Below are 21,965 nucleotides of genomic sequence, written 5' to 3'. Positions count from 1 at the left end.
CCCTCCCTAAAATGATGGAGTTGTCAATTTTACATGGTCATAACTTTCGAATAAATCTAAAACCTGTCGATGAATTCAAATTTAGCATAGTATGTTAAAAAATATATTTTTTATTAACAGGCCTGATTGTAAATGTAATACAAAATTTATAAATTCATGATAAAATTTATAAATGGATAAAATAATTATTTACGTCACTTATAAAAATTAGTTTATTGAGATGAATTCTAGTGTTTTCGAAAATGCCGCTAATATTTTTAGCACGTTGCGCATACATAATGCCGCAGCTGAGTGGAAGGCTCTTTTATTGATATTTACTTGGATATAATTTATGGTTTAAAAAATGTTTAAAGAAGGTAACTTACCTCACCTACAATCCAGTGTGAATGAAGAACAAAATCCGCCTCAATACCAACCATCAGTAAATGGCAAGTTTTAAATTTTAATTTATGAATTATTTAAAATTTGTAATTTATAAAATAGTAAAAAAAAAATTTAATCAACTTTATCTTGAATCATTTTTCAATTTTGAAATTATTAAAAGTGTATAAAAGATTAAAGATAATTTTTAGTCCGATACTAAATATGTATCCAACTAAAAATACATTTTGTTAGAGATTTAGTCAGAGATTCAAACTAGCTAGAAAGCAGAGAGAGTCAGAAACCAACTAGCAAGTGGAGTCAGAAACCAATTAACAGATCAATAAACGTAGACGTAAAACTTAAAGAGACTATATTTCTACACTTATTGAAAGCTTTCAATACACACTGTTACAGAAAAAGGTGTTCATGTTAAAGAAAAGAGGTGTAGACGTGTGATATTATAGGTTGCTGTAAAAAGGTGTTGCTGTAAAAAGGTGTTCATGTAAAAAAGGTGTTCACTTTACATTATTACCCTAATGTTTGAATAACGCGTTTGTGACGCAAATATTTAAATATTCAACAGTAAACATAACCTTCTTAATCTTTCTGTTTACTCATGATGGGCGTGTTTTTAATAAGATTTTGTTAAAACCTAAAGTCCTGTTCCAAGAGCACACATATATATTTAAAAAATATATATATGTGTGCTTAAATACACATTAAGACTATAAATATACCAGTAAATGTTAAGCTATAACAAATATCATAAGCTTAAAACATTTTAACTATTTGAAATAAAATTATGATACATATTTTTATTGTTTTGTATTTTGTAACTTTAAAAATTGATACGACTTCATATAACTTGTTAAGGCTTCTTACGACTTCACCAGTTTTTTTTTTTTTTTTTTTACAATTAAACACATTGCCGTGCTGAATAACGAACTTGAAATAAATTGTTAAAACAAATAAGTATCCACCTTTCACGCATGATGAACGGTTCTCTAAAAATAAAGAAACATTTTTAAATATAATCTTATTTTATCAAAATATATATATATTTATATATATATATATATATATATATACATATATATATATATATATATATATATATATATATATATATATATATATATATATATATATATATATATATATATATATATATATATATATTATGTTACTTTTTCATTTACTTGAAATTATGCTGACATCCGATATCTCAATGGAAGCTCTTTCTCTTAATTTGTATTGGTCAGAGGTTCAATCTTTCGCGCCTTTCCGTTTATTATATCCTTAAATAAACATTGCATGAGAACTAAGATACGTACCGTAAAAACGTTGTACCAATTTTGATAAAGAATGTAATATTTTGATTAATATAAAATATAAATACAAACAATAAAAATAAGTTTAAAAAAAAATAAATATATAGCAAAAATTAATTTAAATAGCTATTATCCTCTAAGTCTAACATTAAGTGAACATTATTTTATCTTTCAGATGCAGTTTCTGCTTCACTGTCATAATCCGCTAAAATAGATTTTCCTGGTTTAATTTTGAGTCGTTTTTTGACATTACCATCACCATTTGTGTTTTTTACAAACATTAACAACACTAGCGTTCAAATAGTAGGAAAAATTGTCTATTAATACTTTTTTTAATTTGTTTCATTACGTATGGTAATAACGCCCAAATTTATCAATCCTGAAAACTGACTATATCAAACCAACCAGGTTTGGTTCTATTAAATCGAGAATTCTTCAGAACTTGTTTTAACCGTTAGTAATAATGAATAAATAATAATAAATGAATAATTTAAAAACTGTGTATGGTGGCATAACTTTTCCTAAATAATATCCACAAGATATCACAGAGAAGAATTATCTATATAGGATAATTCATTTTTTTCACATTCATTCATTTAAATGTCATAAAAACTTTTTAAGTCCAGGGTCATCACGCAAATTGGTTTCGTTATTGTTCCGAATATTACAAGGTGGAAATCCTTTAAGTTCATGTTCCATGTTTTCGAAATGAAGTTTTAATTCTTCTATGTTTATAGCTGCAGTTAAAAAAATTACACGTTTTTTTTTTTTTTTATTTGATGTAATTTTATGAGTTAACTGTGAAGGCTTCATAACATTTGAAACCAATCATCACCAGTTATATTTTTTGAAAAAAATGTACTGTATACTGTATGATATTAGAATTTTAAATAAGCAGCAACTAACATTTTTACATCAAGTTTATTTAATGAAAATCCCCAATTACATCTAACCATTATTACAGTAGAAAATAAATGCTACTCCATCATAAGTGAATATGGTTGGTGCATCAATGCACTATTTATGCTTTGAATTCATTTTATTATGGATATTAATTTTTAGGATATTAAACCTTTTTGAAGTTCGGCGATCAGGGTTTCCTTTATGAATTGCTTCCATATACTCTTTCAAAAGAATGATGTTAGAAAAAGTATTAAATATACGATTTCTCATATTATGTTTGTTATATTTACGAGTCTTTAAACTTAAAAAAGTAAAGTAAATATAAGTTACACAAACTCTGCAATTTGTACTTGTGAAAAATAAAGGTGCGGTTATTAACTTATTTCTAAGTTTGATAAACTACAATTTATAGTTGGCAGTCACATCATTATTACATTGCTCAATTATTGAACACTAATTAACTTATCTTTAGATTTAATAAAAATATAGAGTTTTATAAATTCGCAAAAACAACAACAACAATAACGATTCAGCTTAAAAATAAATAATCCTTATTATTATAGAATAAGTTATTTAAATAATATTTTTTTTTAAAACCATTTAGGTAGAATAAATAATGATTAAATTTTAAATGTGTATTAACTCATTATACTCAATAATAGTTATTATAATTAATATAATACATCAATAATAGTTATGTTATCCCGAAAGTTTATAACCTTTTGACAACCAAATCAAAGAATGCTGTTATTTGAGCTCAAAAAATAATTGTACATTTGAAAATTTCAAAAAACTTGTTGCAAATGCTCTTCATTATATGTTGAAGAGCATTTGCAACAAGTTTCACCTTACAACTTATGCAAGAAGAATAATATTTAAAAATAAAACAAAAATATCACAATTTTACTTATCCACTCCTACATATACATTGTAGTACTGCAAACCATAAGTTTGGAAAATTTTGCAGCACTTGATATACAATATATATCAAGTACTGCAAAATTTAAAAAAATATATATATACACATAAAAAAAATGAAAAAATTTATACAAAAATAAAATATATAAACACAGACACACGTATACGTGTGTATATATTTTATTTAAATGTCAAAAAAAATTCAAGTATTTTTGACCATAATTGACATGGCCGACGACACGGGTTTCAAGTGGAGGGGTACCATCGTCATATCTTAAAAAAAGTTCTCTATATCTTGAAATTTCTTTAAAAAAAAAAAAAGGTGTTTTAGAAAAACATGGGGGGGGGGGCTGGGAACATGTTCCCTGATCACTTCTCACAAAGAGAAGCCATTGTAAATATTTATCGCACCAAATGAATAACATTTTATTTATAACAACTCATACGCATTTAACGTCTTGTTATACGCCGACACCTTTTCTTTTGAATATTATCACCTTTTAGTGTTGGTTAAACAGTTGGAATTATTTTATCTTCAACACCTAATATAAGAACATGAACACCTATATAGGTGTTCATGTTCATATTATCAACATCTTTAAACGCTAGCACCGTTTTTTTAAACACGGACACCTTTTTCCGTAACAGTGCATTAAGAAACAGCATAATACTTAATAGATTTAATTTCTTTGGGATTAAAGAAATAAAACTTAAATGGGTAGCAGATTATTTGTTCTACCGTTCACAAGTAGTCGCTTTTAATAGAGCGATATGAAATAAAAATATCTTAATAACGGAGTATTTCAAGACTTACATGTGAGTAAGAGTCATAGGAAAAATTTTGTTGACTTTGTTGACTAAAACTAAATTTTCAACAAATCAATTTACTTTGCAAAATTACTTTCTTATGTAGAAGGTAGACTGTTAACTAGGATTATCGCATAAAAACATAAACTTTACTTATAACTTTTTAACTTGTGCTTTTTTCATAATATTATTTCTATTGGCTCTTTGGATATTTTACCGAACCAGTAATCATATTAATTCCAAAGTACAGATTTGAATATTTAAGTACACGATATACACCCTTCATTAAAAAAAACCCCGTAGAGTTTACTGACATTTTAAAAAAACTTTAATTGGTTAATTTAAAAATATTTTCAGATAATTTTTATTTTCTCGTCATAATTTTGGGTTCGCCCCTCGCATTTGCCGAGAACTGTTGAAACAATGTGGACAAGTGCTTCGCAGGTAAAGTTTTTCTTTTTAAAAAGGCACATTTTCTGAGACACCTCAATTATGTTGCTACATAAATTAAGACTAAAGAAATTGTTAAAGACCATTGGACATTTGATAAGAGTTTGATAAACTAAATGTTCAAATAGAAAAAGATTTGTTTAGTTTAAACAGCATTTTACCTATATTTTAACAATTTTTATATTTCAAACGATAATCCATTTAAAAAAATTTAATTTTCACGCATTTTATAGGTAAACAATTTTTATATACTATCTTTATTTTTAATAAAAATTCAAATTTCACGCATTTTATAGGTAAACAATTTTTATATACTATCTTTATTTTTAACACTATATTAAATTAGGAATAAAAAAATTGTAATGTAATCAAATCATAGTGGAGAATTTGTCTCTCTCTGAATTCTGTTACTTCTAATAATTCAGGTCTAAAACCTCGTCCTCCTCCTTCTCGTCGTATAATTATTAAGCTAAATAATCAAAATCGGTATCTGTGCCTGATTGGCATCAGGATCGGTATCTGTACCTAATCGGTATGAGGATCGGTATCTATTCCTGATTGGTATCAAGATCAGACTTAGTTTGAAACAAGTTAATTTAATTACTTTTTTAAAGATTTTTCAATAACGTTTATGTTGCTTTTTAAGGTTATAAAAATGCTCAATCCCAGCCGTATCCATATCAAACACACCAATCCGAACCATATCTTAAGCAGAGCGAAGTTCTCAACCAGCAAGAATATTTTCCTCACAATACTACTATGTACTCACCATCACCAGTATACCTCACAAATGTCTTGTACTTCTCAACATACCCAATCCATATTGTATGTCAACATTGCCGTGCCCAAGTTTTAACGTCAACTATGCATACCTCTGGTGTTGCTGTTTGGCTCATTTCATTATTAATTTGTATTTTGGGGTAATCAATTTTGTCTTTTTATTTATTTGTAAAATATATATGCTTTTTTTTATGATAAAAACCTTAAGTATACTTTTTATCATTATTTTTTTCTTCTCAAAAACTTTTTTTTTAATAATTAAGCGCTTATAAAGCGCCCACTTTAGACATGAAATAAGTTTATATGCATATAAAGGTATCGTACAAAATGTTTTTAATTCAATTATGAACACCAACAAATTTGTTTGTGAAACACGTATCCATATTTCACAAAGAGAATGAATTTATTATTACATATAACTTCTATGGATTAGTTCACTAAAAATAAATACGATTCTTGTACTTATAATATCAGTTACTTGGACAGTTGTTAGTTTGGACAATTTATTATTTGTTAATTTGTTTGTGAAACATGTATCCATATTTCACAAAGAGAGTGAACTTATTGTTAGAAACAAAAACAAAAAATTCCTCATAGGGACAAAAATCTTTAAAACCTTTTTTTATTAAAAAAAGGTTTTAAGTCATAAAACCTTATGAACTTTTTTCTTATTTATTACTAATGATCTGCACATTAGTAATCCAATATTTCTAGAGCTCCTGGACACCAGAAACCAGAAAAAAAGAAAGATTTAAAACCGGAGTCCTTTTGGGACTCCGGTTTTAAATCTTTCTTTTTTTCTGGTTTCTGAATCATTTGTTCAAACTTGTTTTTAAAGATTACCAAAAATATTCTAATATTAGCTGTTGTTGTATATAACAACAAATGTTACAACAAATGATCTTCTACTTAGCCGGAAACCGATATCATGGTTTCAATTTCTTTGAGTAAAACTAACTATAACAATTAATTTCCTTTCCATAATAAAAAGTTATTTTGAAGTTGGTTGTTATTACTTTTTGATTTATTTTAAAATAAATAATACAAAAAAAGTCAATAAGCACCTACTTAAACTATTGCACTTACTAAAAGCCAAAATAAACACCACTGCCCTTATTCAATGAATCACAACAAGTTTCAGACACATACTAGACCTATTTGGTGTTCTAGGTTAATGCATATAGAGTTATGATAGGGTTATGTCAGATAAATTAACTTATTGCGAGATTTCGATTTTCGAAAAAAAGATTCGACTTTAACCTATAAAAAAGTTTAAATCTTGTCCATGTCTCCAAGTTTAGCGCCAAAATACCCATGGCTCGTACCAACTTTTTTCATATTTTTCACATAAATATAAGTAAAGTAACCCTCCCTCAAGATGCAATATATGAAATAAATGAATTAGGTCATTAAATCAGTGTAAGGCTCTTGCTTTTCTTTTTTTATTAATTTTGTTTTTTATACATATAATACAAAAAAAAGTTATGAAGTTTTAAAAATTAGACCCTTTAACGTTCTGCAAATTTGAAATTACACAAAATAAAGTTAATAACCCAGTGGGCATGCGTCGTCCGGAGGAAGTCTTAACGACGTCTCGACGTCCGTAAAACGTTTGACTGACGTCCCCCAGACGACGCGTGTCCACTAGGAATAAAATGTCTTTAAAAAAACAACTCTTAAATCTCTAAAAAAGCAATCGTTAAATATTTTATTAAAACATTTTATCAATAAAAATTGGGCCGCTTCTATGGATTACTTCACTAAAAATAAATACGATTCCTACGCAGTGGGTACGACGCATGCCCACTGGTTATACTTATAATATCAGTTATTCGGACAATTATTTATTATTATAATTTTTTTGATTTTTTTTTGGTCAGCAATATTCATAATTGTTTATCTCATTTTTTAAGAGGTTTTCTTGGATGTTGCCTCCTTCCGTTTTGCATCGATGGACTAAAAGATGTTGAACACTTGTGTCCAAACTGTGGTAAAGTATGTGGAGTATGCAGAAGATTATAAAACTGAGTAAAATTTATAGTCGGGTGTATAAATTAAAAAATATATTATAAAAATATTTTGTAAATAAATTTTTGAAATAAATATACTTTTTTAATGATTGAAATTTCATTGATTTCTCCATTATATATAACATGTTTATTATAATCAAAGGTAGAGAAAAAAAGAAATCATTTAGCATATCTCAAAAAAAAAACTTTTCGTAATTTAAAGCATCCATGTTTATATATATATATATATATATATATATATATATATATATATATATATATATATATATATATATATATATATATATATATATGTATATATATATATATATATATATATATATATATATATATATATATATATATATATATATATATATATATGCTTTTAATTAAGAAAAGTTTTCCAACATAAATTTTTTTTTAACTCTTTACTTGAATTCCTGCTATTTTTAAATCTCGAATTACGCAAAAAACCTCTTCTGCCATTTTAACAAACAATTTTTAAAATCCAGATTTTAAATCTGGTATTTCAATTACTGATTTTTTTGAACATTTTCCTACTTTTCACATTGCACATGGCATTGTATCTATTAATGATAACAAAAAATACCTTATCACTAAAAGAAACCTTACTAAAAAAATCTTGATAATTTAAAAGGTAAACTATTTGAGGAGTTATAAAAAAATGTATACTCAGCATGTATAATAACATCTGAAGCAAAAAGCAAAGTGTTAAAATATCCACGGATGACGGGTAACCTTATTAAATCATAAGCAAAAAAATAAAAATATCTATTTCTCTAGCTTTTGCTTTCTAAAATAGTGTATTACTTTATTTAGCTAAATAAAATCAAATTAGACATAAAAAAGACATGGTCATATATTGAGTCAGGTCAAAGGTAAAGGAAAAAAAAATCTTTTAGCATGCCTCAAAAGATGTTTGGTGATAATAAACACACTACAATGAGAATGAACTTAACAAATGCATTGTAAATCTTGGTTCAAGTCTAGTTTCGAAACGAGTGAAGCCAAACAAGAAGTATGACGAGTTTATTGGAGAAAAACTTATCTAAAATCTTAAAAATAATTTAATAAAGAACTGATTGAACAAAAGCAAAATTAGTCATGCGGATATAACAACATTAATAGCAATCTACCAATCCGCGCTATTGAATGTATTCATAAACCCTAAAATCCTGTTTATAGAAATAGTTATTGTAATAATGTCTAACTACCGTCCAATATCCCTTATACTAGTGTCGGTAGTGGAACTATTTTATTTGTTGCAAAGATATTTAGACAATATAATATTACAATATTTCTAAAGGAAATAGAAGAAAAAGACCTACAACTACTAGTATATAATTTTTTTGCTTATTTTTATTAATTAAATTAAAAGACTTTAGAATTTAATTTATAGAATTTAGAATTAAATTTAACACTTTAGAAAAGTTCTAGCTCTTTTGATCTTTTGAATCATGTCCAAATTAAGGACGTTTTTTAGTTTTATTCAAAAAATTTGAAGCAAACGGACTAAGCAAAATTTTAAAAACGGACTAAGCAAAATTTTAAAGAAGTTCAAAGATAAACTTTATAAAAGTCTAAAATTCTGCAAACAAAAAGAAAAAAAAAAAAATTAAGAAAAAGTTTAAAACACAAAAAGAAGAAGCTGTATTAAACAAGAATAAATTAAAAAATAAATTTCATTTATTTCGTTTCATTTAAAACCTTTAAAAAAGTTATAGATTGTCAAAGAGGAGATTTTTTTAAAAAACTTCGATTTAAGTTTTACTAATTCGCCTTAAGTTGAGCGGATTTCATAAAACAGGTCAATCGATATCTGTACCGTTAAAATTCCAGATTTGCAAAGTTTCTTGCAAGAAACTTTTCAAATTTTTCCCGTTTTATCGTTATTTTTTATGAAAAATTTCTTTACTTTTCATAAAAATTATGAGGTTTAAAACTAGCATTACATTGTATTAAACAAGTATTGACTAATTATTTATTAATAAAGTTCTGTTAATGAAAAAGTGTGATTCAAAGTTTAAAAAATAGACTTAAATGTTTGATGGTTGCTAATTTTAGGGGTAAACCTTTTTATTTCTATCTGTTAAATTCTATTAGATCTAGTTTCATTTTTTTAAACGTTGTAGGAGCGATTACAAAATTAAAATCATAAAAAATCTCAAAATTAAATTACCAAAAAAAAAACTCTAATTTTCAGTTGTGTGCCACCGTAATAAACCATTAATTCGATAATCCATTCTATTTAGATTATGAATTACTCTACAAGGATGGTTTTGCAAGCCTTGTAGCTTGATTAATTTTGTTTTGTGAGCATTAACTTAACACTATTAGCATATGTGAGGTGATAAAGTAAAGTTTATTTCTTGAACATATATCAAGAAACGAGGCAGATTTATATAAAAGACTTTTTACGTATGATATTTTTGATTCAATGTGCCCAATATGATAAATTTTCAGTAGAATGGATAATCGAATTTACGGTTTATTACGGCCATTATGAAAATGTACACACTTTTATAACGTTTTAACTCTTAATAATAACAAGCAAAAATATAAATCTACTGCCGATACAATATCAAGTTTTCAGGTTGCAAAAGAAATTGGTTACTAAATTAATGAAGTACTAATGGAATATAGTTTACTAAAAAGACAAGAAACTACCGTTGTATTGTCAATACAATTACGGTGTTTTATCAGTATTTTACAACTATAGTGTTTTATGTTTGCTGGAAAATTTTTTGAATTTCAGTTATAAGATAATGATTGCCATACTTTAATTTATGAATGGTGGTTATTGCAATATATCAAATTTACACTTATATTTAATATTCGCGGACTATGACTTCAAAAAGCTTGTTTCTATACAAAATAGGGTATCTGTAGCAACCAAATAAAAAACAACTTTAAAACAAAAAGTCTGCAATTACGTAAAATAGCTTGTTGCAATGCTAAATTTGGTACCCATAGCAATAAAACAAAAAATACCATTGTTTAGAAAAGCGCAGACCTCATATTAGCTGTCATGCCAAACTTACTTAATATACTATTAAATTTAACATTAACATTAAGTTATACAAACTACTTACCATTTGCATTAATATTAATACACCCCTAACACTAAACTATGCAAATTATACTTAATTATTGTATATTAATTTTTTTTCAAAATTGGCTCTGGTACACTGTTCTGGTCACCCAATTTTTTCCAAATTTTTTTAACTTTAATATAAAATAAGTTTTTGTAAATATAACAAGTAAAATTAGAAACAAGTTTTTAAAACCCAATGCTTTTATATGTTATTAAAACACAAATTTTGCAATCAATTTTTTCTAATATTACAATTTCATTTTATTAACATTCCTCTGTATGCGTGTGAATAAAAACAAACAAAAATTCAAATAGAGGGGGGTCTCGAACCACAGACATTCTGTTCACGAAGTCAACGCCTTATCCAAATAAACTGAACGCGCATTTAAGTGGGAACCAATAATATATTTATTTTAAAAATTCTTCTTCCCATTTAAAAAATAAACTTAATCAAAATTGACTTAATTGAAAATTGACTTATTGCAAAACTAGTTATTGAATTTTTTAATTTTTAATTTTTTTTATTATTATTATAAATTTGCCGTTTAAAATAATTACAACTCTCGTATTGGTAAAATATACACATGGCGGGGGCAAGAAGAAGACAAAATAGTCTTATCGCCAAGCTCCCAATAATCCTTAAATAATATAGCCATTAAATCTTGTCATTAAAAATGTTGTCAAATGTAAAAAAAAAAAAGAAAATTTTTTTTTTAAATAAAGATGATAAATTCTAAAATTTATTTTCAAATATAATTTAACACAAAGCAAAAATAAAAAATAAACAAACGAAAAAAAAAATCAAAATTATATATAAAAGTTTTCAGTTATTGCGATTAAGAATTCCTAATTAGGAAATATAATGAAAAGAATTTAATATTTTAAAGAAAAATTTTTAGTTTTTCATAATAAGAAAATAAAAAATAAGTTTTTAAAGAACTATGTTTTTAAACCTTTGCAAATAAAATAAAAATATACTATACAATATTTTAAAGGCCAGCAAATAAATATAGTTCTAGAAGTAGTCCTTCATGTTTTGATTAATAAAAATTATTTCTTTTAGTTTTGATTTAAAAATATTTGTTTGCGAGCGTTTTGCCCAGTGGGCACGGTACGTTTTTAAAACGTTTTTAAAACATTTTTTAGACGTTTTTATAAGGTTTAAACCTAATAAAAACGTCCAAAAAACGTTTTAAAAACGTACTGTGCCCACTGGGTGATGTCGTTTTTAATTACTATACTTCATAGTTAGGGGCCTTTAGCTGAGATAGAAAACTTAGTGGCTTCAAAGTGAGTTTTATCTTGAATATAATTATGGTTTGCATGTCTAGAAAGATATTTGTGCTGTATTTTTTTAAATAGCGTTTTAAAAAAAAAAAAAAAAAATTTGGCATCGTATCGTTATCGATTTTATACATAAAAATGAAATGATGATATATATTTATTTGGTAAAGATTTAAAATTTTTAGATTACTAAATAGTGGTTGTGAATGAGATAGACGGTCTGCGTTGGATATTATTCTTATGACATGTTTTTGTTTGTTAAATAGTTTGTTTAATTTTTTATTATTATTGGTGCTGCAGCAAGCAATGTTAGCATAATTGAGATAACAATGAACAAAAGAGAAGTAGATATATATTTAAGCAAATATGATTTAGATATGGTTTTATCTTATAAAACCATATCTAAATCATATTTGTTATATTTATTTTTAATTAATTTTAAGTGGTTTATCCATGTGACATTTTTGTCAAGAAGAACATCTAAAAACTTCATTGAGTGTTTTCTTTTTATAAATTGATTCCCAATGTTAACATTTGGGAGCTTTAGAGGAATTTCATCTTTTTGATAAAGGCGATAAAAAAAAAATTCTTAGTTTCGGTTAAGTTTAATAAAAATTTATTTGTATTAAACCATTCAGTTACTTTTAACAGTTCTTTGTTGACTGTTCGCGAGGTTAGAATTATTTTGTTCTAACTCCATGTTTTTCCGAACTGAGAAAATCGAATTCAAAGTTTTAAAAGGACCTGTACACCACTTAAACATAAAAGACGTAAACAAATTAGATTCATATTAATTTCCCATACTTGCTACCACAGTTTAAAAGTAAATAATTCAAAAGATATAATGTGCAGGTATCTGAATTACCACACCCTGATTTGGAGATAGAACAGTATAATACACACTTATTTTATAAAATACAATATTATTTTGTTCTATCTCCATTTTTTATATAAAAATATAATACAAATTAGTATTTTGTATATATATTGTATATATTGTAGCAAGGTAAAGAACTGTTTGGCATATCTCTGTTTTATTGGAATAAAATCTTACTTTAACTAGTAGAAAAACTTTATAAATGCAATATTTATAAAGTTTAATTATCTAAAGTATGTACCAAGATTTTTACAAAAAAATAAAACTTTGGTTGAAATAAGCTCCTAGAACATATTATCCAAAATACATTTCACAGTGAAATGAATTTCAAAGATTAAATTTAGCAAGGTAAGCACACCTGTTAATTCATTAAAAACAACAATTTCAATAAGAAGCCCATTTAACACCATAACATAAACATAAAACATAAATACTTTGACATTAAAATAAATTATTTTAAAATACTATTATAAAATGTAATGTCTACAGCAGGCATATACTTGAACATACTTTGAAGGTCCTTAGCTTTATCATTAGAAATTTGAGCACACTGGTTTAAGACAGAAGCCATTGGTACAACTGCAAGAGGTCTTGCCACAGCTAATGAAGATCGTGGATTGTTAGGAAGACGCTTAATTCGTACTTCTGAACAAACATCAGTAAATGACTTTCTGTAGTATATATGATCTGAAAACTCTACCCAAATAAAGCCCTGTAAACCAGATGCTTTATTTGGGTATAGGGAACAAGGTTATAATTGAAATAGCCTGCAATAGCTGAAAAATGCTTAAAATCCAATCTTAGACAGAAAAAGGATTTCTCTTTTGAATATTAGCAATTGCTCTGATTAAACCAAGTGGACTAAATATTTCAAGAGGAGCTAGTGCTCTATCAATTTGACTATGTATATTGTCAACCTCTTGTATACTAGAATGCCCTGATTCACAGAACTTTTGCTCTATTACCCTGAATTTATGGGTAACGTATCAAAAACTCACGTAAGGCAATGGACATGTGACTATTTCTATTTTGAGGCATGCAGGAATCAAACCATAGTATGAGTTTATTAACATCTGGGTGGTCAGCAATTATCTTCTCTAGCAAGCATGTTACACTACTTGCAAGGTCATTTCCTGCACGACCTGAAATGCCTTCATGCCAAAGCATACAATAACCTTTTTTATTTAGGGAGCAATGCCCAGTTAAATTATAAGCTGAGAGTTTACGTTTGTAAAAAAATGCTCCTATGTTTGATTTTGGTAAACTTATTACATTTTCAAGGTCAATACATACTACAGCTACATTGTATCAAAGGAATAATCCTCATTTATGTAAATATCCGTTCCTTTGAGTTTGTGTGCGTTTTTTAATATTTTAATCTTATCTTTATAATTGAATAACTTTATTACTATAGTTCTCGGATTTTTTGAACTTATTTTTCCTGTTCTGTGTGCCCGTTCAATAGTAACTCCTTTTATGTTGAGATTGTTTTTAAATACTTTAATGACTTTTAATTCGGTTTTCTCACAAATTTCCGATTCGTTCTCTATAAGTCCATCAAGTCGTAGATTGTTTCTTCTTTGCCTGTCTAATTTTATTTTTTTCTGTCTGACAGATTTCTGTTTTGTTGTGAATTTTTTCAGCATAAAGACTAAATTGCAATTAAGGTGTTTTTAATTCTAAACTGATGTATAAAAAATCAGCGTGATATATTTTTAATTCAATTAGTATATAACTTAGCAACACAAAATATATAAAAAATGTTACTCTTAAAAAAACGGGACGACTGAACAAGTGCGAACTGGCGTAAGTGTGAAGCAGTTGCAAAAACTAGCATATGTGCAAAGGAATTACAAAAATTGACTTAAGTGGGTCAAATAAAATTGCAAATATTAACATAAGTGCAAATTGGCATTTCGCACGTCTGTCAATGTACGCAAATTCTTTTAGCGCAATTATGCCAGTTTTTGCATCTGCTTCGCACTTAATCAACTTCCCGAAAAAACGGTTTTGTTTATTACCTGGCCCACTGTGTAATGATAACTATGCAATTCTGAAAACTACGTGTATTCGTGATAAAATTATATTTCGATGCTCAAAATTAGCTTAAGAAATGATAGTGTAGAATAAATTAAATTAGTTCTTAGTATCACATAAAAGAGAACGACCAAACCAAAATTTAAATTTTTTTTAGAAATTGACCCACTTTATTCTTAGGCTTATTTACTAAATTTCAGTTTTCTTAAAACTTTATTGAAAATACTTATATTTTTAACGAGAAAAATATTTTCTGATCATGATGTTAATTTATACCTGCTTTTTTTTCTTTCACTATTAATAAGGGCATAATTATAAAAAATATTAATTATAATTACACCTTCTTTAACATTTTTTCTACATTACCATTCTTAAGCCTTAAAGAGATCTTTATTTATACTTTTATAAACATTTTTTCGTTAAACTGTCAAATTCTTCTCATGATGCATTATGCTTTTTTTCAACATTAATAAACAGCAAACTTCATACAAAAATTTTCTTATTTTTAGTGACCCACAATTTAAACATTAATATATTGCTTCATAAAGTCTTTTTATAAAAACAATAAAATTTAATCAATTAAGTTCATTGCGCTTTAATTTAGCATTCAGAATGGCTTGCTTAAATATATCGCATAAATGACTAACTGAATCGTATGTATCATCATTAGCAGGAATGGGATAAGTTATTAACCTTGGATCACAATCTGTATCAACAATTCCGATAACAGGTATGTTGCACATAGATGCCTCTATTATTGCATCCCGCGTTTTTTCGAATCTTGAATTATTAAATGCAATTACAAGGTCGGGAAGCTTCTGTGTACCAAGTTTCAACGGAGAGTTGGTGAACAAACCTTTCTGCCACCCATGTGTAATAAAATATTCTTCACAGTCCCGAGCTGTTTTTTGAATAAGATAGTCAAATCGCGGATTCGTTGAGATGAATAAAACAATTCCTTGGTTGTAAACAATGTGACTAAGAACATTTAATGCACACTAAAATATATTTAGATTTAATATTATTATTATCATTATTATTATTATTATAGATTTTATACATTACATATTTTTAAAAGAAAATGCTTGAATAAATATACTTATAGAAAATACATTTAAGCACTCGACAGTCTGGTTTAGGTCTATAATAAGCTGCGTTGAGCGTTGACCATAAATATATGGTCTTGTGAGAGGGTTCCAGGTCCCTTCGTGATGACCCAAATGTACTCGAGAATCAAATAACTTTTTCAAGTCAACAAGCTTTTTTACATCAAAAAAGTCATCCTGCTCTAATAAACTTTTATGACCTATTATTACAAATAAGAATGGACTTAAATTAGTATCAAGCAAACATTACTTTTATTAATAAAACTTTATAGAAAAATTGTAAAAACAGTCAATTATCAAACCTTGTATAGATGATATCTTTTGAGAATTCAACACAAAACCATATGATGTATGCACTTTTTTGATTAATACTCGAGCGACTAATTATAAATGACAGAACTCGTGTTAAAAAACTAACTTATATTAAATTAATTTAAAATACTTTAATTAACCAAAAAAAATTTATCCTTTATTATCAATGTAAATATTAATATTTAAAATTATTCAATTCAAAAAAGTATTTTCTAATAATTAGGAAAATATTTTATTGTATTCTTAAGCATATATCTTTGAGTCCCAGAAAAACTACAAGAATAATAAAATTTAAATATATAGAAATATAATAGAAAAGTTTTATCTATTGCTCTTGATATATCATAGACTTTTGATGAAGCCTAGCATTTTTTTAAACATCTTCACTTCCAACAAAGCTGCAAGCAACCGCTATTAAAGTTAAAAATTACTGGAAGATAAAGTTCATGGAACAATATAATGATTAACAAACAACTTAATAGATTGCAAATTATATGAATTAGGAAAACAAGATAAAGGGAGAAAATTCCAAAGAACTGATGTTCAAAGAAAAAAAACTAGACGAATAAAATTGTTTGGAACACTTAGGAACAGTCACAGTAAAACGATAAGACTTACTTTAATGATGAGTTACATGATAATGAGTTTTAGAGATGCTCTTTAGAGCAGGGTCCATTATAGTATTCATAGAAAAAAGAGAAAAAGAAGTAATATTACAACAGTGTGACAAATACTCATGTTTCCAAACATTACTGAAAACCATTGATTTTTGATGATAAAATGTCAAAAATTTTAATAAATCTCCAAACTGTTTACAAGATAATGAAACTTATATAAACTTATATATAAACTTACATATTACAGACCCAACTCTTATCTTTGAAAATTTAACAGATTTTTTTACAAATGTTGCTCACAAAATGAAATCCAATATTCATTTGTCTCACGTCAACTATCAAAAGTATCTTAAATATACAATTTTATAGCCTACTATCACCTCCGACAAACATTCCTGAAATTTCATTTTTTTAATAAAAATTGAATCCAAAAAAATTATTAGATTTAAAGAGCACTCCCACAAACATTCTAATAGATTTTAACTATGAATTTTCAAATATTCTTTCTAAACTATTTAACATCTCATTCATAAATGTAACATTTCTTGATATGTTGAAACTATCTTGTGTTATTCTAATATTTCAAAATAGCTCTAAACTTTTATGCACTAATTTTAGACCTATTTTTTTAAATATAACATTAGTAAGCTTCTTGAAAAACTTATGCATTCTAAAGTGTACTCTTTTCTAGACTATTTTTAATTGTTTAAAGAACTTTTAATTAAGTTTTTTTGATCAAAACAATACCTCTCACATTTTTGTTGTTGTAATTTGTTATTATTATTATTACTTATATTATCAGCGCTAAAGTTTTTATTTTTGTGTGTGTGTATTGTTATTAAGGTACTCCAAGAAGTCTAATCACAGAGCATTACTGAAGATCATTTAAATAGAAAGTTCACACTTCCTTCCTTACCAATGTTACTTATCTGGCCAAGACCTGGCATTGAACTTTGTATCTCCTGGTCCTGAACTCTTACCACTACACTATTATCATAATTTTGGTATCACTTTTTGATGATATGATCTAATGCCTAATCTATAAGTTTTATAGTTTCACTTGCTTTAATTTCAAAATAGAACATACTTATTACTGGTTTATGTTGTTACATTTACATTTATACACCAAACCATAGCTCACAAAACATTTTTTTTTCAATGTAAGCATCAAATACAAGCAAAAGAATGTGGACATTATTCATAATTTTAGTCAAGAGCAGTGATAACTAAAAGACAACTCAACACTGCAAAAACATCAGATGCAATTTTAACCCAGATCCAATCAGAAGTGAAAAATTGAGGCTTTACCATTAAAAAACCCTAAATTATATTCAGTTAATTTTCAATTAAAAATGTAACTTTAGTGCTTTAATTAGGATTTAAAACTTATTTATAAATCTGTATTTGGAAGATGTCCATATAGAATTAGTTGTAAAACGTACCATGCCTCATTTTGTTTATTAAACATTGCTAATAATGTTAATTATTTAAATTTTAAAATTTTTTTTAAATGTAAACGCCATAAAAAGTACAAATATTATCCACATTAGATATTAAACAGTAGCCTCTACGTAAGTTTGAAAGATATACAGAAAAAAAAAGCATAAATGGATGAAAGTAATATTTAAATTAAATTTTACTTTAAACTGCTGAACTTCCAAGAAAATAGTAAAATGGTCTTGAAATTGAATTAAAAAAATCATAGCCACAAGTATAAAAAGATAAAGAAATATTTCTGTTATATATATCTATATATATATATATATATATATATATATATATATATATATATATATATATATATATATATATATATATATATATATATATATATATATATATATATATATATATATATATATATATATATATATATATATATATATATATATATATATATATATAAAACATGTTTCAGAAAAAAATTATATAAAAATTTCTAAAATTTTTAGAACCTACACTTAAATATTTTTTTAGCTAAAAAACTTTTGATCTAAAAAATAAATCTTGGAAATAATTGTAGGAACATTAATTACCTTGTCGCGATAAAAGTTTCAGTGATGTTTTACAACTCATTTGTATTCATTCCAAGAACGCTTCAAAGATTTGTAAGATAATAAAGTCCAGAACGCCGCATCTTTATAACATCGTCTAAATACTTATTTGTGTATATATTTTCCATAATAAACACGAGGTCTCTCGCTGGAATTTGGTCAGCGAAAATTTTTATCCCGGACCGAAATTTTCGTTGAAATTTATGGTCCGGCCGGATTAATTTTTTTGATAATTTTGATCCGCTTTGAAAAAAACGACCGTGATTTTATTTTGATATTTGCGCACAAATTTTCGAGCCAAAAATCGTTAAAATTAATGATTTGTGAAAATAATTTTTTCAGTTCAACTTTTTTTGGTTTTTAAAATTTAAGTTATATAAGTTAAATTAAAATATAAAAAGTGAAAAGAGTAACAAGGGGGGTTGGAATAAAAGGGGGTTGGGACTTTAGTCAAGATCTTATAGATTAGGGGACGGGGATGGGTGGGTTAATTAAAGGCGGAAGGAAAGAGGAGGAAAATTTTTTCATAATTTCCGAAATAAAAAAAATTTAATTTTAAAACAATTTAATTCTAGCATGATTTGCGATCAAGTGCGCATTTTCTAAAAGCTGTTTTATCATAGTTTTAATTGAGTTTAGTATGATGATAAAACTTTTATACTTTGGTAAGAAATAAATCAAAAGCTCATTTTTGACAAATCGAGTTTTAATAGGTCAGCAATTTGTTTACACTAAAAAGTCTGTTTGCACTAATTTTTTTTTGTTTTTATCGGTGACTGAAATAATTATTTTCAAAACTTTAAGGCCGATTTTCACTGAATTTTTTTTTAGTTTTGAGATATAAATTTGTTGTTTATAACAAGTAAAAACTGATAAACGGGGGCGGGGGGTCTTAATAAGCTTAGAGTGGGTGGTAAAATTTTTCGAAAAGTGATAATGCCCCCACCCCTTGTATTAACGTCTCCAGAGTAATACACTTAAGTTGTAACTTAGCTTTTTTTTTTGCTTTGCCAAATGTTTTCTAACTGTCTTCTAAGGTTTAAATGAATAAAAAAAAATTGAAAAACATTTTTCTATACATATCGAGTATACATATCGAGTATAATATCTTGGTTCTTAGGACATCGACCTTGGACCTCTTGGTTCTATTTTTAGGTTGTTTTATTTTATATTTATTTATTATCATTTATATATTAATTTATATTAATTTTAGGTTAATAGAAGTATTTTTAAATCTGCTTATAGTGTCTGAAATATACCTAGACTTATGCTTTAGACATGACTGTAAATGTGTGTTTAACTTTAGCGCTTTGTATTTAAAAGTTGCATGAATGCTGTACAACAGTTGCATACTGTTTTATAATAGAAACATTTTCTTGCGTGAGTTACGCACCTTAACGTTAGTTTTACAACAAAGTTTTTCGAACTTGTGCATTGTCGAACAAATGGATAGTTTTTTTTTTTGTTTCCGGAAATGGAAACAAAAAAAAAATGCATTTGTTCGACAAGAAAGTTCTACAACTGTTGTACAACATTTCTAGAACTATTGGAAGCTTAAAAAACTGTGTTGAGTAACAAATACGCTTTTTTTTTTTAAAAAAAAAAAAAAAGTACAAATAAAGCTAATGTGTAAAAAGAATAACAATTGTTTTAGATTAGGTAATACAAATATATCAGGCCAAAATAAAACCTATTTACAACCACAACACCAAAAGAGATTATTGTTTATTACTGTTTTTGGTGATTTAATGCATTCAATATGGAACCATTCCTTGCATAATCCACATTGTATCATTGGTTTTTGGTTGCTTGGCATTCTACAAGTGCAATATATATCTAGAAATTCTACTTTTGAAATATGCTGCAAAACTCTTTGCAGCTTAATGGAAACTGAGCCAATTCTAACTTTTCAAAGGACTTTAACAAACTTTTTCTCATACCTTTCTGAGTATACTTTACGATGGATGGGTTCTCTGCCAAAAGCAAAGTTCACAAGCATTATCAAGTGCAAAAAGTGAACTCAAATGATATTGAAAATTTACATACTCAATTTTAATTTTATCAGTAGTGTTGTGCAAAAGATCAGCGACTTGATTTTTTAAAGACAGTGTCATCTTATAATGCAAACTGTCATAAACTCTGACAGTCCCCTTAGTGCAGCCAACTTTGCTATAGTTATTCAATGCATACCATCATAATTCAAATATTGGATAAACTCTTCATCTTTTTGGACCTCTATTATTTGTGAGTTGTAAAATGAGATCTTGAAACCCTGATATATGAAGAAAAGCGTTTTTAAGAATTTGCATTCCAGCATGAATGATTGTGTCATTTAGCCATCCCCCATTTATTAAAACATTTTTGTCATTTTCTAAAAGTGTTATGTTTCTAACTTGAGCAAAACCATATCATACCGACCAATATCTATCCTCTCTGTTTTTTCAAAAATTTTAGAAAGAATTTTGTTCAACCAAATATCTAATCATCTTGCTGTTAATAATATACTTTACAAAAATCAATACGGTTTTAAAAGAAATAACTCTACTGAACATGCAATAATTCATCTTACTCGTAGTATAACTGATTCATTCGAAAAGTTACAGTTTACTTTAGGCGTCTTTATAGACCTATCTAAGGCTTTCGACACAATTGACCATGAAATACTGTTTAAAAAACTTGAACAATATGGTATCACCGGTAATGCTTTAAAACTACTAAAAAGCTATTTAAAACATCGCAAACAATTTGTCTATGTCGACGGATCTTCTTCACAAGATTATCTAAATATAACCTGTGGTGTTCCACAGGGATCTATATTAGGGCCCTTATTATTTCTGATTTATGTTAACGATCTCCATGAAGTCTTAAAATTAACAACTATAATGTTTGCTTATGATATAAACATATTCCTATCTAATAATAACATCAATAAACTTTTTTATGATATGAACATTGAACTATCAAAAATATCAGACTGGTTCAAGTCAAATAAACTTTCA

General features: G+C 26.6%; 2 protein-coding genes across 2 annotated transcripts; one reads left to right on the top strand and one right to left on the bottom strand.

Annotated features, from left to right (window-relative positions):
- The first annotated feature begins 272 nt into the window (after positions 1 to 272).
- On the top strand, positions 273 to 7,671 carry LOC101239158 (cell death-inducing p53-target protein 1 homolog). The gene is made up of 3 exons (XM_065814352.1): positions 273 to 428; positions 5,419 to 5,692; positions 7,466 to 7,671. The coding sequence occupies exons 1-3, from the start codon at positions 344 to 346 to the stop codon at positions 7,572 to 7,574; spliced, it is 468 nt and encodes a 155-aa protein (XP_065670424.1). The 5' UTR covers positions 273 to 343; the 3' UTR covers positions 7,575 to 7,671.
- Positions 7,672 to 15,359: 7,688 nt separating this feature from the next.
- Positions 15,360 to 19,104, bottom strand: LOC100211519 (small ribosomal subunit protein uS2m). Its single transcript, XM_065814351.1, has 4 exons — positions 18,949 to 19,104; positions 16,286 to 16,363; positions 15,990 to 16,183; positions 15,360 to 15,875 (listed from the first exon to the last, which is right to left on the bottom strand). Exons 1-4 carry the CDS (start codon positions 18,986 to 18,988, stop codon positions 15,453 to 15,455), a joined length of 735 nt encoding a protein of 244 aa, XP_065670423.1. The 5' UTR covers positions 18,989 to 19,104; the 3' UTR covers positions 15,360 to 15,452.
- Positions 19,105 to 21,965: the final 2,861 nt, after the last annotated feature.

Source organism: Hydra vulgaris, chromosome 12 (genome assembly GCF_038396675.1).
Source record: "Hydra vulgaris chromosome 12, alternate assembly HydraT2T_AEP".
Classification (NCBI taxonomy): Eukaryota; Metazoa; Cnidaria; class Hydrozoa; order Anthoathecata; family Hydridae; genus Hydra; species Hydra vulgaris.
The sequence above is the reverse complement of the archived record's forward strand: the minus strand, read 5'-3'. Positions and strand labels throughout refer to the sequence as shown.

Excerpts from the sequence above, each read along its gene's own strand:
- LOC101239158 (XM_065814352.1), top strand. The coding sequence starts at position 344 with ATGTTTAAAGAAGGTAACTTACCTCACCTACAATCCAGTGTGAATGAA. Across the intron at positions 429-5,418 it reads ATACCAACCATCAGTAAATG|GTTATAAAAATGCTCAATCC; the intron begins GCAAGTTTTAAA and ends TTGCTTTTTAAG. Across the intron at positions 5,693-7,465 it reads TTATTAATTTGTATTTTGGG|AGGTTTTCTTGGATGTTGCC; the intron begins GTAATCAATTTT and ends TCATTTTTTAAG.
- LOC100211519 (XM_065814351.1), bottom strand. The coding sequence starts at position 18,988 with ATGAGTTGTAAAACATCACTGAAACTTTTATCGCGACAAG. Across the intron at positions 16,364-18,948 it reads GAAACTTTTATCGCGACAAG|TCGCTCGAGTATTAATCAAA; the intron begins GTAATTAATGTT and ends ATTTATAATTAG. Across the intron at positions 16,184-16,285 it reads AAAGATATCATCTATACAAG|GTCATAAAAGTTTATTAGAG; the intron begins GTTTGATAATTG and ends TTGTAATAATAG.